This window comes from Acanthisitta chloris, unplaced genomic scaffold (genome assembly GCF_000695815.1).
Source record: "Acanthisitta chloris isolate BGI_N310 unplaced genomic scaffold, ASM69581v1 scaffold4156, whole genome shotgun sequence".
NCBI lineage: Eukaryota > Metazoa > Chordata > Aves > Passeriformes > Acanthisittidae > Acanthisitta > Acanthisitta chloris.
This window is the reverse complement of record NW_008676319.1, coordinates 7,794-24,029: the sequence shown is the minus strand read 5'-3', so window position 1 is coordinate 24,029 and position 16,236 is coordinate 7,794. Positions and strand designations below refer to the sequence as shown.

The window sequence follows — 16,236 nt, the reverse complement described above, 5'->3', positions numbered from 1 at the left end:
TGGCTGAGACAAACGCTGCTCACCAACAGCTCAGACACCACATGCCTTTAGTATTGGATGGATCGGGAATGATTTAATTATTCGTGTAAGATGACGTAGTGCGTCAAGCAGTATTTTTTGCTAATAGCTGACATTTTATAGTCTTGCTTTCTGTTGAAGTTTACACTGGAAGACTGATGTCAAACCAATGTGCTGGAGAAAAAGTAGAAATTGTATTTTCTCAGGATAGTGTTTGCAGTTGTGCTGAGGCTGAAACGACTGAGCTCAAGGGCAAGGCTTGCAGACAGTTAATAAGAGTAGGTGTGATAGAGTGTGTTATCTCCCTCTCCAGACTCATCCTGCCTGTGCTCCCAGGCTGCTGCCCTGCAGCAGAGTACCTGCACTGGATGGGAGTGGTGTGTGGTGAAGGAGACCTTTAATCATTAATTAAAAGTGACAGCAAAAGAACTTTGCAAAACAGAAGAATTAGAGCATGTTTGAAACTGCAATGGTTTCACGGTTGGAGTTGAAATTAATTTATGTGAAGTTCAAGTTAATTTGGCAAAATTGATCTTGTTCTAATACAGAGTTGGTGTTAAAACTTTAAAATGTCAGTTCTTCCAGCACTGCATGTTGTCTTTCCCATAAATTTAAAGGACTTCTCTCCAGATGCGACTTAGACAATTTTCTTCATCCATTTTTGTAATGAATTTCATGGTGGTTTTATTTCTTGGTTTTGTATAAGTGGGAGAAGCACTTACACTGTTTTACAGACAGCTTCTATAGCTATCTCTTCTCTTCCTTCTCTACTTGACTTTGGAAGGATAAATACTTTCATATTTTTTGAAAAAGCTGCAGAAGGCTCAATGGTTATTATTGTGAACTTGCACAAGGAATTCCACATGTACTGCAAATTGTAAAGGGGAATTCATTACAGACTTTGCTCTCAGGGTCTTTTTTTCCTTTCTAGCTGCCCAGCTGAGCGACGGGAGGTGCTGCCCTTCCTGAACCATTTGCACCAGGAGCACATGGACGTGATGAAGGTAGGACACCATGGCCAGGCCCTGTACAGGGCTCCACTCTACCTTTGCTGCCTCCCTTCCTCTTGCTGAGTGGTGCCAGCTGGTGCCTTTCCTTTGCACAGCAGCAAACTCCCAGCCCTTGGTAGTGGTGGTCTGTGAAAAACCACATTAACCAGAAGAATTGTTAACATCATCAGCTGGGAGCTTTATGTGTGCACCTGGAGGCTGTGAAGGATTGAGTGAGCAGAAGAGCTGTTTGATGTGTGTTGGGAAGCTTCCTTTTCACATCCCACTGTGAGGCAGAGCCTCCCCTTGGTTTATTTTATTAGTTTTGCCCCAGACCTGGGTTAACAGACTCCTCCTTGCTTCCACTGTTTGCTGTGTCCAGCAGATTCTCCCAGTGGTGTATGTTGGTTTAGCTGGGGCCAGGGCAGCACACATTCCATCTGCTGGAGCCCTTCCAGCTCAGTGACCAAGGGTAAAGAGCACAGGAAAACCTTTTTTACTTCAGTATTTTCCTAAGATACCTGTGTGATGGAATGGTTTCACCTGCTGTTTGGAGGCAAGGATTATGTGTGTTTGTCTTCCTTACTGAGTCCCTGCAGTTACTGAGATGTCTCTTCAAATGTGTGTTTGTCAGGGAGTATTTCCTTCAGATTTCAGTTATCTTTGGGGGTTGCATTTTGTTTTCTGGAAAAAAGAATCGTAATTTTCACCCTGCAAAATTTCACTTGATTTTAGAAATCAAGAACAGTGTCAAACCAGACATTCTATGTTGGATCTCTCAGACATGCTTTGCAGCATCCTGCTTTAATTGGAATAGCAGGTTAGTAAAGTCAGTGGTTTTCTCAGGTGTTGAGTTCTGGAATTGCACAGGCGCAGGTAACATTTTTGGTGATTTTGACTTTAATTCCTTTGCTATGTGGAACAGGCAGATTGATCTTTTTTGATGTCAGGCTAGTGTTTCTCCAAGGTGTTCCCTGTCAGGGTGTTCAGGCACTGGAATAGGTTTGCCCAGAGACATGGTGGACTCACCATTCCTGGAAGTGTTTAAGAAGCATCTGAATGTGGTGTTGGAAGATGTGGTTTGGAGTTGAGGGGTTACAGCAATGACAGGTTAATGGGTGGACTTAATGATCTTAGCGGTCTCCTCCAACCCTGATGATTCTATGATAGATTCAGTTGTGCAGAGCAGCTGTGGCTGCCCCATCCCTGGAAATGTTCAAGGCCAGGTTGGATGGAGCTTGGAGCACCCTGGGTTAGTGGAAGGTGTCCCTGCTCATGGCAGAAGGTGGGACTGGATGAGCTCTAGGGTCCCTTCCCACCCAAACCATTCCCTGATTCTCTGATAGATGTTGATACAGGGTTGGCAGGGTGTGGCTCTTTTGGAGGAGAAGATGAACAATCTCTCCCACCTGACCATTCTAGATATCCTTTACCTTGGTGCCTGTTTCTTTTCAAAGTCACATTTTAAATGTTAATGACACTATTTCTTGGCTTTTTGTAGGTTTTTAACGATCCTATCCACGGACACATTGAAGTCCATCCCCTGCTCGTGCAGATCATCGACACTCCCCAGTTCCAGCGCCTCCGCTACATCAAGCAGCTGGGGGGTACTTACTTTGTGTTCCCAGGAGCCTCTCACAACCGCTTTGAGCACTCCATAGGGTAAGGTGCTGCTTCTGGCACTCATGTTCTGGTTTCTCTGGGTTTGGTTCCACTGCTGTGGAGTGCCAGCCAAGGGCAGTGCTGTCTGAGCATTGGTGACTCTGGTGGTTTTTTGGTCTCGTGTGTGTGCCTGGGTATCCTGTGTGATTATGGGCTGTGCCCTTGAATGTCTTTTAATAAGGACAAATAAAGAAACCTCCTAGACAGATCAATGTTAGATTTCCTCAGCCACTCTTTCTTATTCTAAAAATAACTAAAACCTCTGAGTGCTTCATGTTACCCCAGTCAAAATTTCAGTTTTAAGGCATAACCCTAGTAAGGTACCAGAGCTGCTCTAAATGACTTGCTAGACGTCTGTAATCCCCTTACATTGTCCAGGCAGCTAAACTCCATTTGATCTGTGATGTTGCATTTATAGTTACATGTGCTTTATGCAACTGATGGCAGGTTGTAGCTGGAATTCGGTTAAGCAGAAACAGATGATGGATGCAAGGATTCCTAGAGAAGCTGATTAATGATAAATTTAAGCTTGTTTCAAGGGTGTATGGCAAGGTGCAGAGAGTTAAGCTAATCAGTGGTTTTCATTCAGGTGATCTGGACAGCCTAAAATTGCTTTTATTGGTGCTGAAATGTGGTGGAGTAAGTGACTTATAACGAGGTGCAAATGGCTGTTGCAGAAGGGTGAGGTCTTGAGGCAGGCTGGATTGGTTGCCTCTGGTGAACCTGCAGAGACAGAAATGTGTTTGAATATGAACAAAGCTTTCACAACAGAAGTGTGAAAACTCCAGTGGTATCAGCAACCTTTTCTTTTGAGCAGTTCAAATGATCTATAGAGTTCAGTTTAGGACAGTTGTTCTCAACTTGTATATATTACTTTGAAGATTTCTACAGCATTAAGGTAAAAGAAGTGAACTTTGTGTGCTTAGCTGTCAGTAAAAAAACACCAAACAGTAAAATTTCATCTAATAAAAGATACTATCTCATCACAGAAAACCTTGTCTTGCTTTACACTGTTCTGCAAGGGGAGTGTTGAGGCAGGTAGAAAAGAAGTTTGTGTAGAGCTGGAAACAGTTGATGGGAATATGTGCCATATATTCACTCCTGTGGGTTTTGTATTGTGAGAACAGAGGGTCCTAATCAATTAAATCAAATGGCAAATCTAAAATGAATTAATCTAAATTGAGTTAACAAAGAACTAGTAATTCAGACTGCTCAAACTCATGTACAGGGACAAATTGCTAGCAGTGCTCTGCAAGGGAATGTAGATCAACATTTTCCCTTCTTTAACCCGAGTGATGTAGGAAACCATGCTATGTTCACTAGGTCCAGATTACTAGTTCAATTTGGATTAGAACATACTATCCTAAAGCAGTAAATTGGGCACCCTTGTATAATGTTAAACAAGGAAACAAAAAGAAACTCCCACAGAATTCTTAGACTGAGAGATGCCTTGCAAAAATATACCACCTTAGACCCCTCGTCTGATTCTGGAAACCATCAGCTGGTATCAGTGATGATGGGCCAGTCCAGCCCTGACATTAACCTAAAAGTGATGAATTTGTGACAGTAACAAGTGCTACTGGCCAATCAGAAAAAGTTTGCTTTTTGAAACCACTTAAATCTGCAATATGTAAACAAATGGGAATTCATCAGTTTTTGTATTTGCCCAATTCACGTAAGTCATTGTTGGGCAGAGATTTATTAGAAAATTTAGGAGCTGTGATAGAATTTAAACAAGGGAAGGTAGAATTTAGAGTTAGAGTTAGAGACCAGTTGATAGTGGCTTTGAGTTTAGCAGCTATTGAGAATAAAAATATACATAGCAACCAAAATTTAGAGCAGTTATTAGACCAGGTATATCCAGGAGTTTGGGCCACAGAAATCCTGGGAGGATCAAAGGGAGATGAACCCATGGAGATAAAATTGCAGAAAGGGAGAAAGGGACTAAACCAGTATCTAGAAGGCAATATCCTCTTAGATTGGAGGATAAAAAAAAAAAAAAAGGAATTGAGCCAATAATAAAAAAGCTCTTACAATTAGGACTTTTGATAGAATGTGAATCTGAATATAACACTCCAGTTTTGCCAGTAAAGAAACCTAGTGGGACCTGCCAATTAGTTCAGGACTTGAGGGCCATAAACAAACTTACAGAGAGCCTACACCCACTAGTAGCTAACCTCTACACACTATTAACAAAGTTGAGGGACACTTTGATTTGGTTTACAGTAATAGACTTGGCATCAGAGCAAAGCAGAATAGCTCTTCCTCTGTTCAGCCTAAGCCATTGCTAAGTTCACTTTTTTTTTCCCTCCTGCAACAGGGTGGGCTATCTAGCAGGATGTCTGCTTCGTTCACTGAAGGAGAGACAACCAGAACTGGACATAACCCAGCGAGACATCCTCTGTGTGGAAATTGCTGGGCTTTGCCACGATTTGGGTAAGGAGCACTTGAGATGACTTGTTGCTCTGTGAGAGCTAACCAGGATGAAAAGCTGGCTGTGAGATCAGAATGTGTGAGCTGGTTTGAGCTGCTCGGTGCATGGCCACATTCTGACAGGTTTTATCTGTTCTGTTTGGTCTGGAGTACATCTCTGGAGGCAATTCCACTTGGTGAATCTGTAGCCACTCTTAACTAGTGTTTTGTCTTGTTTCCAGATAGCGTTTAGAGTTCTGTCCTCAGTGACTGAAGTGTCCACTCCCTTCTGTGATGTCCTCAGGTCTCTTAAAACATTTCAGAGTGAAAAATTAGTGGCCCTTGCAAAAATAGCTATGATTATTTTATAACTACTTATTTTCTTCAGAGCTAACAGAGTAATTAATGTTCTCAGCGTTGTTGCAGGACTCGCCTGTGGGGTAGTTGGTGCAATTGGCTGTTAAGTGCAGTAATACTTAAGGTGTTTTAGGAAAGTGTCCTCACTGTAGCTGAATTTTCCTCACAGAAGATGGATAAGGAAATGTCTGGATGGTCACTCTCAGGAAGTTGTGGTTAAGGGCTCGCTGTCCAAGTGGAGCCCAGTGATGAGTGGCATCCTCTGGGATTGATGTTGGGACCAGCACTGTTTGGTGTCTCTGTCAGTGACATGGACCCTCAGCCAGTCTGCTGACGGCACCAAGCTGTGTGGCATGGTCACAAGCTGAAGGGAAGGGATGTGACATCCAGAGGGACCTGGACAGGCAGGAGAGGCTGCATGATCCTCATGCAGTTCAACAAGGCCAAGTGCAAAGTCCTGCCCCTGGGTCAGGGCAACCCCACTCACAAACACAGGTTGGGCAGAGTGGATTGAAAGCAGCTCTGAGGAAAAGGACTTGAGGCTGCTGGTGGATGAGAGGCTGGACATGCCCCTGCCATGTACACTGGTAGCCCAGAAACCAGCTGTGTCCTGGGCTCATTCCCACAGTCTGGGCAGAAGGATGAGGGGGGATTCAGCCCCTCTGCTCCACCCAGGTGAGCCCCACCTGCAGTGCTGCCTCCAGCTCTGAGAACCCAACATCAGAAGGACATGGAGCTGTTGGAGCAAGTCCAGAGGAGGCGACAGAGATGCTCCAAGGGCTGGAATACCTCTGATATGGAGACAGGCTGAGAGATCTGGGGGTGTTCAGCTCTCCTCTTTGAGAGGAGAAGGCTCTGGGGAGACCTTAGAGCACCTAAAGGGACTGCAAGAGAGGTGAAGAGGGACTTTAGACAAGGATCTGGAGTGTGCCCAGGTGGCCAAGAAGGGCAATGACATCCAGGTGTGTATCAGCAATAGTGTGGCCAGCAGGACTAGGGAAGTGATTCTCCCCCTGTGCTGGGCACTGGTGGAGCACCTTGAGTGCTGTGTCCAGTTCTGGGCCCCTCTCTTCAAGAAAGACATTGAGGGGTTGGAGCATGTACAGAGAAGGGAACGGAGCTGGGAAGGGTCTGGAGCACAAGGAGCAGCTGAGGGAGCTGAGGGAGCTCAGCCTGGAGAAAAGGAGGCTCGGGGAGCTTCTGCTCTCTACAACTGGCTGAAAGGAAGTTGGAGTCAGCTGGGAGTTGGACTCTTCTCCCAGGGAACAGTGGCAGAACCAGAGGGGACAGTTTCAAGCTGCACTATGGGAGGTTTAGGTTGCATATTAGAAGGTAATTCTTCACAGAAAGGGTGATTAGACATTGGTAGGGGCCGTCTGGGGGGTGATGGAATAACCAGCCCTGGAGGTGTTTAAGGAAGGACTGGATGCAGCACTTGGTGCCATGGTCTCATAGGTATGGTGGTGTTAGGTCATAGGTGAGACTCAATGATCTCAGAGGTCTTTTCCAACAGACTCGACTCAATGATCTCAGAGGTCTTTTCCAACCTCATTGATTCGGTGGTTCTGTGATTTGTTTTTTTAAGGTCTCTTCCAACCCAAACCATTCTGGCATTCTCTGATATGTCAAGATCAAGTCAAATACAAGAGAATTCATATCCTTAGCTTGCTCCAGAAATTTTTGCTGACAACCATGTCTGAGATTAAACCTGTGTAATCTCTATTTTTAAGGAGAGGTCTTTTCCAACCTCATTGATTCGGTGGTTCTGTGATTTGTTTTTTTAAGGTCTCTTCCAACCCAAACCATTCTGGCATTCTCTGATATGTCAAGATCAAGTCAAATACAAGAGAATTCATATCCTTAGCTTGCTCCAGAAATTTTTGCTGACAACCATGTCTGAGATTAAACCTGTGTAATCTCTATTTTTAAGGTCATGGACCATTTTCACACATGTTTGATGGAAGATTTATTCCACTCACTCGTCCAGACTTGAAGTGGAAGGTAGGCTTTTCACTCCTGAAGTAAAAGTTAAAAAAGTAAAAAGTAAAAATACAAACTGAAACGTTTAAAGGCAGAATAATGAGAGAGTTCTTGTGAGATTATAGCGATGGTCTGACCTTACTTTATTGCATCGTTTTGATGGCTTAAAACCTGAATGTTGTCTCCTAATCTTGTGAGTATTTCCTAATTGTTGTCTTTAACTGTGTCTGGGGAATGTCATGGCCATGAGCAGATTCAGCCTGACCAGCAGTGCAGAGGTGTGGGGAGAAGTGAGGGCACATGTCTTCCCTGAAAGTGCAAGTGCTCTTGGGCTGCTGTGTACATGTGGGAGATTTGTGTGTGGATGTGTGGACTTCTCTTCTGTAGGTGTCATTGTGCCTTCAAATGCTTGTTGAGGGCTTTCTACAGAACAGATTTTACAGCCCCAAGACACCAACTGGCAACTTCCTTTCCAGTCTGAGGTTTTAGCTCAAGGCCAGGATATTCAATACAGGGTTTAGTATTCAAACTGTCATAAATTTTGAACAGAGTTTCAATGGTTGTTTGCTGTGAATGCAATGCAACACAGTCCTTTCAGGCCTCTTTCTGCTTGAAATCCCCAAGCAAAACATGCTGAGTAAACTGATTCATCTTCTGCACAGCAGAACTGGTTATTTTGTCTTTTAGCATCGTAACTGCTTTGCTGCTGTTTGTTAAAATGCTAAATGAATAGCTTTCTGCTGAGGAGTGTGTTTCTGGACTCTGTAGACTGTGATTTCCTGTTTGGTTAGATGCAAAATGTCTAGACAGTCACCCAAGTGCTGCACTTTCACAGCAACATGCCCATGTGCCCTGCCAGGCAGTGCTGCTGGCTTGGGAGAAAGCTGTGACACTCCAGGAAAAGTGTTTAAGCTACAACATTTGGATGCTGGGGTTTTTTTTCACAGCATGAAACAGCTTCTGTTAAAATGTTTGAGCACCTGATCACTTCCAATGAACTGGAAAAAGTCATGACGTTGTATGGTCTTCTCCTGGAAGAAGATATGCTCTTCATCAAGGAGCAGATAGGAGGGCCCATAGATGAAACTGCCTGTGAGAAATCGGTGAGTTACTGCTACTGTGCTTATCCCAGGAAATGGCTTTACCTTTACTGAAAGAGAAGACAATTTTAATTTCTGTTAAATGTTATTTTTAGTCCCATAAGGTTCTGAGAATCCTGTCAGAATTGATGCTAGAGGAGTGTAGTGTCTATTTCCTACGTTGCTGGCAGGAGGTGGTAGCTTCACTATGTGCTTACATCTCCCTGAGAATTCTTACCCAAGAGTCTTCAGATTAGAGGAAAGCTTAAGATGCTATTTGTCTTTAGTGAACCTAACTGGTGATTGGGATCCACTCAAGGGTACTGAAGGAGCTGGCAGAAGTGCTCACTGAGGCACTTCCCATCATTTGCCAGCAGTCCTGGTTAACTGTGTGGTCCCAGTTGCATGGAAGTTGACAAGCAGAGTTGGAAGCATGATCTGAGGAACTACAGGCCTGTAAGCCTCACCTCGGTGCTGGAGAAGGTCGTGCAGCAGGTTGTTTTGAATGCTGTCATGCAGCATGTATAGGACAACCAGGGAATCAGGCCCAGCCAGACCCAGGGTTTAGGAAAGGCAGGTCCTGCTCAACTGAAGGGCAGGAAGGCTCTGCAGAGGGATCTGGACAGGCTGGATCAATGGGCCAAGGCAAATTGCAGCAACACCAAGTGTCAGCTCCTGCATTTGGGTCACAACAACCCCATGGAGTGCCACAGACTTGGGGCAGAGTGGCTGGAAAGTGTCTTCCACTGGCAGGGACTGTGCAGGGGTGACCCCACAGGCTGGTGTGGGGTCTGTGCAGTGATGCTGTGGTGCTGCAGATCTGTCCTGCCATGAGCAGCAGGTGTTTATGCACTGAACATAAACAGTGTCCTGGACATGTCTCAATGGCAGAGCTCTTTGTGGTCATGGTCTTTTTAGCCATGATGTGCTTTCTTCCTGCTGCTTACATACCTTTCCATTCCTATTCCTGTGATTTTTAGTATTTCTGTGATGCAGATTAGATAATTTGTAGATTTCTGTAATAATTTAGCTTTCTGTAATGCAGCTAACATGGAAGCCTTGTTTGCCTACAATGTGTTCTGCTTTCAGAACTTTAAAGCCACTTTGTGACATCTTTTGCTTAGCTGAAGAATCTTTACATTTTCAAGAAAATGTGCAACTTTTATCTCATTGTTTTGGTGTTGATTTCCTGTTACCTCATGGCTGAATTATCCCTCATGGGGTAGGGGTTTAAGTAGTAACTGTTTAAACAATTTGGTTTAAAACATCTGAAAAATTGTTTTAAAACTGTGTTCTATAAAGTTGTATAGTTGATTGCAGAAGACTTAAAGACAGTGACAAAGTTTGTGAGTTTAACTAATTCCCTGAGGATGAAATCACTGCAACCTTTCCCCCTCTTTGTTGCTATGCTTTTTTGGCATTTCAAAGCTGCAGGCTTTGTGTTAGTAGAATGGCCAATGAAAAATTTGTGTCCATGGGTTTTATTCTTCCTGACCTTCTGAAGACAGGAGAGAGAATGCTGTGTGGCAGCAGGTCAAAAGAGGTGATTCTTCCCCTCTACTCTGCTCTCGTGAAACCCACCTGGAATATTGTGTGCAGTTCTGGTGCCCACAACATAAGAAGGACATGGAACAAGTCCAGAGGGGTCTAAAGTCTAGGTTGGATGTGAGATAAGTTTCTTCCTGTAAGAGTGGTAAGACAGTGGCACAGGTTGCCCAGAAAGGCTGTGGCTGCCCCAGCCCTGGCAGTGTTCAAAGTTGGATTGGATCAAGCCTTGAGCAACCTGCTCTGGTGGGAAGTGTCCATGCCCAGGGCAGGGGGTTGGGATCTGTAAGGTCCATTCCAACCCTTAAATTCTATGATTCTAATGCCTGACAGCTTCTGGAAACTCTTCTCTTGCCTTTGTGTTTTTTGCTACCTCAGTGTTGGATGTTTATCACAGGGAAGCTCAAAGTGTATTCCCACTGTCTTTTAAAAACTGACCTGCTCTGGTGGGAAGTGTCCATGCCCAGGGCAGGGGGTTGGGATCTGTAAGGTCCATTCCAACCCTTAAATTCTATGATTCTAATGCCTGACAGCTTCTGGAAACTCTTCTCTTGCCTTTGTGTTTTTTGCTACCTCAGTGTTGGATGTTTATCACAGGGAAGCTCAAAGTGTATTCCCACTGTCTTTTAAAAACTGTTTTGACATTGCACACTTGAACTCCTTGTTGTTTCTGATGGTTTTTTTCCTGTCTCCTGTTAGTGGCCCTACCGTGGTCGACCAAAGGAGAAAAGTTTCCTCTATGAGATAGTAGCTAACAAAAAAAACGGCATTGACGTTGACAAATGGGATTACTTTGCAAGGTACAAATCTTACATTTTTTGTTATGAATTGCTACTGAAAAATATGCTGCTGTATGTACAAATCTGATCACATTGCTAAACACTCTCTCTGGAATGTTTTTAGGGATTGCCATCACCTCGGAATCCCGAATAACTTTGACTACAAGCGGTTGCTTGTCTTCAGTCGGGTCTGTGAGGTACAAAACCAGAAGCACATCTGTTCCCGTGACAAGGTGAGCAGTGTGTGGGGGCTGAAGGACCCTCAGCAGCACCCTGAGAGCACCAAGGGGAGCTGCACCCTGTGGCAGGGAGTGCTGGGGGGCCCTGCAGGACAATGCTTTAGCCCAAGAGATGAAGAAGTGGTTGGTGCTCTGAAAGCTTTTCTCAAGACCTGCTGGTTTGAGGAAAGGAGGGACAGAGCAAGTCACTGTTGGAGAGGGTTCCTGGTGGGTCCTTCCAGGGGACACTCTGCACACCCCTCAGCTCTGCATGATCCTCTTCCAGGGCTTCTGAGCAGGAGGTGGCTGTGGCTGTGCTGAGGGGCTGCTAAAGGACCAAGAGGTCCTCTTCTCTGCCCACCCTCCTGGGGTCACTGTCAGCTCTGCTCTCCCACCAGGGCCTGAATCTGCTTCGTTCTGCTTTCTGCTGTGAGTGGGAGGAGACAGCTCATTTGATTGATTGAGTGGTTTTAGTTTTCGAGAGAGAAGTTAAAAGCTGGGTGGTTTTTTTGTTTCAGGAGGTTGCAAATCTGTATGAGATGTTCCACACCCGGAATTGCCTGCACCGGAGAGCATACCAGCACAAGACTGGCAACATCATTGAAATAATGCAAGTATAGTCTCCTTTTCCTGCATTCCATTTGGTTTTGAATTTGTGAAACTTTATGTCCATTAGGAATATTCAGGTAATCCATAAGGTGTGACACAGAATAAAAGCCACTGCTGATTCTTGTGGCAAGACTTAGTGCTTAGAGTATCACAGAGGTTGTGATTAATGAAACAGAAAGAGGACAAAACATCCTTCCACCTGAAATTAAATTAGAGGAAGATTACTAAAGCCCTGAAGAAGCACAAGACCAGGGTGTGCTCAAGCTGTTTTAACTGCTGACAGCTGAAATTAAATCTATATCTGCAAGTTAGAGACCACAGCTCAAACTGGCTGGTTACCAGAGCAAGGCTTCTGACAGTAATGAGCTCAGCTGAGGCCAGGCCTTGTGTTTAGACAACACAGGAGTTGTTCAGGGCCCACTCAGCTGGCTGCTTGCTGTTGTACCTCTTGTGGGTGTCTGTAGAAGTTTCCCTGTAACACTATTCTTTTTACTTCTCTTGAAAATCAGAAATACATGTATGCCCAAGTGTTTGTTCATTAGGATCATGTCTGCTAGGTAAACATCTGCTGAGTTTGGGAGAAAGGAACATTAGGGATTACACAGTACAAGAGTGATTTGGACTGCTTTGATTTCATAAGCTTCAGTTCCTGTTTTAGGGATCCTCTTAAAACTCAGACTAAAAGTGCTAAGGTTTGACAGTAGCTGCATATGAGGAGTAAAGCAACCAGGAAATTGAGTTCTTGGCTTCCCATATTTATAGCAGCACTTCCAAATGAGTGTCTGAGCTGGAAATGACAGTGAGGTACAGAGGACTCTGGAAGAACTTGATCTTTAGAATGTCATTTTTTCCCACCTGAAAATACCACGTGTTTCTGATGCTTTCCCTTTGCAATGCTTTGTATCCTCTGGGTTAACTCATGGAGCAAACACTCTGTGAAAGGATATTGCTCTCTCATATATGTGGTCACTCACTGCAGCTGAGTGACCATGGCACTGTCTTGCAGGGTCCTGCAATCATCTCAGCAATGTTAGACTCGGTCTGAAGCAGAACAAAGTGAACTTGCTCATTCAGCTAAAGTTAAGGTCTGATCTGGACCTGTTTGCAGTGAATGGAAATCTCTTGAAATGTGCAGTGACAGCACAGAGACAGGAGATCCTGCAGTATGACCAGCACCTGCTGTGTGCTGGGGATGTGGTTTTGTCTGTTGTCTTCTCTTTGTAACATACTCATTTATTTCCTTTTTGACTTGATCAATAAGGTGCTTTAAAATGATGTTATCCTAAAGTCTGAATTTTGTCTCAAACTAGGATTACAGAAGCCTTTCAAAAAGCAGACAAATTTTTTGAAATAAGAGGCTCTGGAGGAAAAGTATATCAGATTTCTACAGCTATTGATGACATGGAAGCCTACACTAAGCTCACTGGTATGAGATCTCACAATTTTTTTAAAATAAGAGCACACGAGTGCCTGTTAAAGTGCTCTTTATAAAGTTTTGGTTCACAGTTAGGGCAGGCCTCGGCTATCTAATCCCTGTGCCCTCATCCTCCTGGGAGAGCAAGATCATCTAGTTCTACAAAGAAAGGCTGAGACCCTACAAGGACAGGCTGAGAGAGCTGGGGCTGTTCAGCCTGGAGAAGAGAAGGTTATGTGGAGACGTCAGAGCAACCTGCCAGGAGCTGAAGGGGCTCCAGGGAAGCTGCAGAGGGACTCTTGGGTAGGAACTGCAGGGACAGGACAAGGAGTAATGGAGAGAAACTGAAAGAGGGAAACTGAGATTAGATATTAGGAAGAAGTTTTCTCCTGTGCTGTTTTTTTCTAGTGGTGAGACACTGGCACAGGTTGCCCAGGGAGGTTGTGTTTGCCCCAGCCTTTGCAGGGGCAAAGCCAAAGTCTGCTCCTCCTGCTCAGTGCTGTGAGGCACCAGCATCCCTCTGGCTGGTGTTCAGAGCTGCAGCATGGGGGGTGGAGGTCAGTGTGGGCCGGGCAGACCCTGGGCACTCAGTGGGTATGGGTGGCTGCAGGGCAGAGGGTGCTGCTGGGCCTGCTCAGGAGTCCTGCTGAGTACTGGCAGCTCTTGCAGCACCTGTCAGCTACAGCTCATGAGGACTCCCAAAGCATCTTTCCTGAGTGGCAAGGCCACTCTCCTGAGTTTCCACCACTGAGCCTTGGCTGGCCCACAATGAAACTCAAGAGCTTCTATCTGGTTTGTGGATGAGGTAACAGAGCCTGAGGGCACTGTTGCAGAGGATGCTGTGTGCCTTAGCCTGTGTCATGCTAAAGGCCTTCTGCTGGCAGTCCTTCATCTGCCACAGCCATTTGCAGCCTGACCACAGACCTGCTGCTGCACAGAGTGCTGAGGTGAGGAGCTGCATGTCCCCTCTGTCACTGTGTGCCTCTGCTCAGGGCAGGAGAAGGGGCTGGCTTTGAGGGGCAGTAGCTGTTAGAGAACAGGAATTGCAGTGATGGGTCATAGAAGGCCAGGCAGAAAGCAGGAACAGAGGTGAAGTTCTTCATGGGCTAGGACCTGTTCCTGGGGGCTAGCTGAACTGTAAGATCAGCTGTCATGGCAAGTCAGCACCAGGGTCCTGCTGCAACTGCCTGGTGAGTAGCACAGCTCAGGGCAAGGACACCAGGACTGTCCCCTGCCTTTCACAGTCTGCCACAGCAAGGACCTGCTTGCTGGCCCCAACAAGGAGGGTTGAACAGCAAGGAGAGTGATCTGAAGAATGTGCCACCATCAGATGTAACAGTTGTCCATGAAGGACAAGAATGTTCTCCTCTTAAACCAAGACAATTCTTTCTCTCCTTGTAGTGGTTACAGCCTGGGGGCTCCTGAGGGCATAACAGGCTTGTTTCAGCTGTCCCTGAGGAGTGATGCTGCTGTGAAACTGTCCAGTTACCATGTTGATCTTTGCAAATGATCAACCTCTGTGAGGTTCTGCAGCAGAAAGTTTCCTAGCTTTCTTCCATGATGGGTGAAGAGCCACTGTTGGATTTTAATTTAATTTTACCAGCAAATCCTGGTTCTGGTAAAGGCTAGGACCCCAAACCATTCCTTGTCGCTACTGCTTTTGCACAGGGGAGGTGTTCATGTGCTCCTTATTTCCCCTGCATTACCTGTTCTGAAGAGTCTGAAGAGACCTGGTCTAGGGTTCCTTGTGGAGAAGTTCCTGACTTTGATTGATCTTGTCCATAAAAACAACCCTCAGCTGAAGGTGTATGTGGCTCACAGCTGCTTCTGGAGTGCATTGGAAGCTCTTTCAGTCAGTTGCAGCTCTAGGCAGGGTGTTGCAGGGCTGTGCTTGCCGCATGTGTTGAAGCTGCCCAGGTGGTCCTGGCCAGGGCATGGAACAGCCCCAGGGTGTAGTGTGGTGGCTGTGACAGCTCAGCAGCATCCTGGCAGCAGCAGGTCTCTAGGATAGTTGAAAATAACCTTCCTGCTCTGAAGCCACATCAAAAGAAACCTCTGTCTGCTGCTCAGATTGATAGGGGGAAACTCACTGCATGTGTCACTGTCACGTGGAGACAGGAGGGAGGACTTTGATGGCATCCAAAGTCTCAGAAACTCTGAGGGGTGACTGGCAGCTCTTCATTATTTTACAAGACAGAGAACTCTTGTCCTGAGCCAGTTAGTGCTGGGGATTAGGATATTCTGCTGAACAAAGAGTGGCTAAATAAGAAGAGACAGTAATGTCCAGTGAACTAACAAAACATGTTGCAAGGGTGAGAATTGAGCTGGTATTTCTGCCAAACCATTGTGAATCTGATGGAATTAAATAATATTGTGACTTTTCCTGGTCTTAGTTCAGTCATTCTCTGAAAATGTCCGTCCTGAACCAGCAATTTTTCTGGTTGCTTTAACCTTTGCTCCTGTTCGTGCGTTTTGCTGTGGCAGTGGATTGTAAAACACTTAACAAAAATCAATGCAACTTTGGCAGACAATGTCTTCCTGGAAATCCTGCACTCGAGTCACCCAGGCCTGGAGGAGGCACGAGAAATCCTGCGTAAAATAGAGCGACGTGAACTGTACAAGTTTTTGGGAGAGACTCGACCTGAGACGAAGAAGGAAATTGTAAAGGTAATGTCCTTTGGTGGAAGGTCCTGAATTCTGTCCCTGTAAATGTTCTCAGAATTCCTGACCATCCCTTTCTCTCTAGCTCCATGTGGGTTTGGTTTGGTTTGGGGTGGTTTTGTTTTGGCTATTTGCTATTCCAAAAATAGTGTCCAAAATTTTCTTCCTGTGTTTAAGTAGGTGAGCCATGAAATGTGTTAGAGGAAGCTGGGGAGAGTTTTATCTACAGTCAGGATGGCAAGAGGTGGTAATTCAGAAGCTGATATTTTCAGGAAAAAAGCTTCTGAAAAATACAGAATTGCATAAAAAGCTGTTACAGCCCGGGGATCAAGGTCATTAGAGCTTCTTGTGTTCATGACAATTTCAAAGTAATAGGGAACACATTTGCTTTGAATCATAATTTTGTGCTTTGCTTGAGAATAAACATCAACCTGCTGAATTTTTGGGTGTTAAATTCTATACTTAGCATGAGCATGCATGTGTTTTGTCCAGGGTTTTTCACGAGTGCCTGTC

The 16,236-nt window shown here is 45.2% G+C and overlaps 1 protein-coding gene across 1 annotated transcript in view; it reads left to right on the top strand.

Moving 5' to 3' along the window:
• Positions 1 to 845: 845 nt before the first annotated feature.
• The window catches only part of SAMHD1 (SAM domain and HD domain 1), a 20,231-nt gene continuing 4,840 nt past the window's right edge, over positions 846 to 16,236 (top strand). Inside the window, exons 1-11 of the mRNA XM_009076070.1 lie at positions 846 to 895; positions 950 to 1,022; positions 2,509 to 2,669; positions 4,990 to 5,105; positions 7,369 to 7,439; positions 8,366 to 8,521; positions 10,742 to 10,842; positions 10,946 to 11,054; positions 11,558 to 11,649; positions 12,959 to 13,074; positions 15,590 to 15,729. Of these exons, the coding sequence (XP_009074318.1) occupies positions 846 to 895; positions 950 to 1,022; positions 2,509 to 2,669; positions 4,990 to 5,105; positions 7,369 to 7,439; positions 8,366 to 8,521; positions 10,742 to 10,842; positions 10,946 to 11,054; positions 11,558 to 11,649; positions 12,959 to 13,074; positions 15,590 to 15,729 (1,185 nt within the window). The remainder of the gene's footprint in view (positions 896 to 949; positions 1,023 to 2,508; positions 2,670 to 4,989; positions 5,106 to 7,368; positions 7,440 to 8,365; positions 8,522 to 10,741; positions 10,843 to 10,945; positions 11,055 to 11,557; positions 11,650 to 12,958; positions 13,075 to 15,589; positions 15,730 to 16,236) is intronic.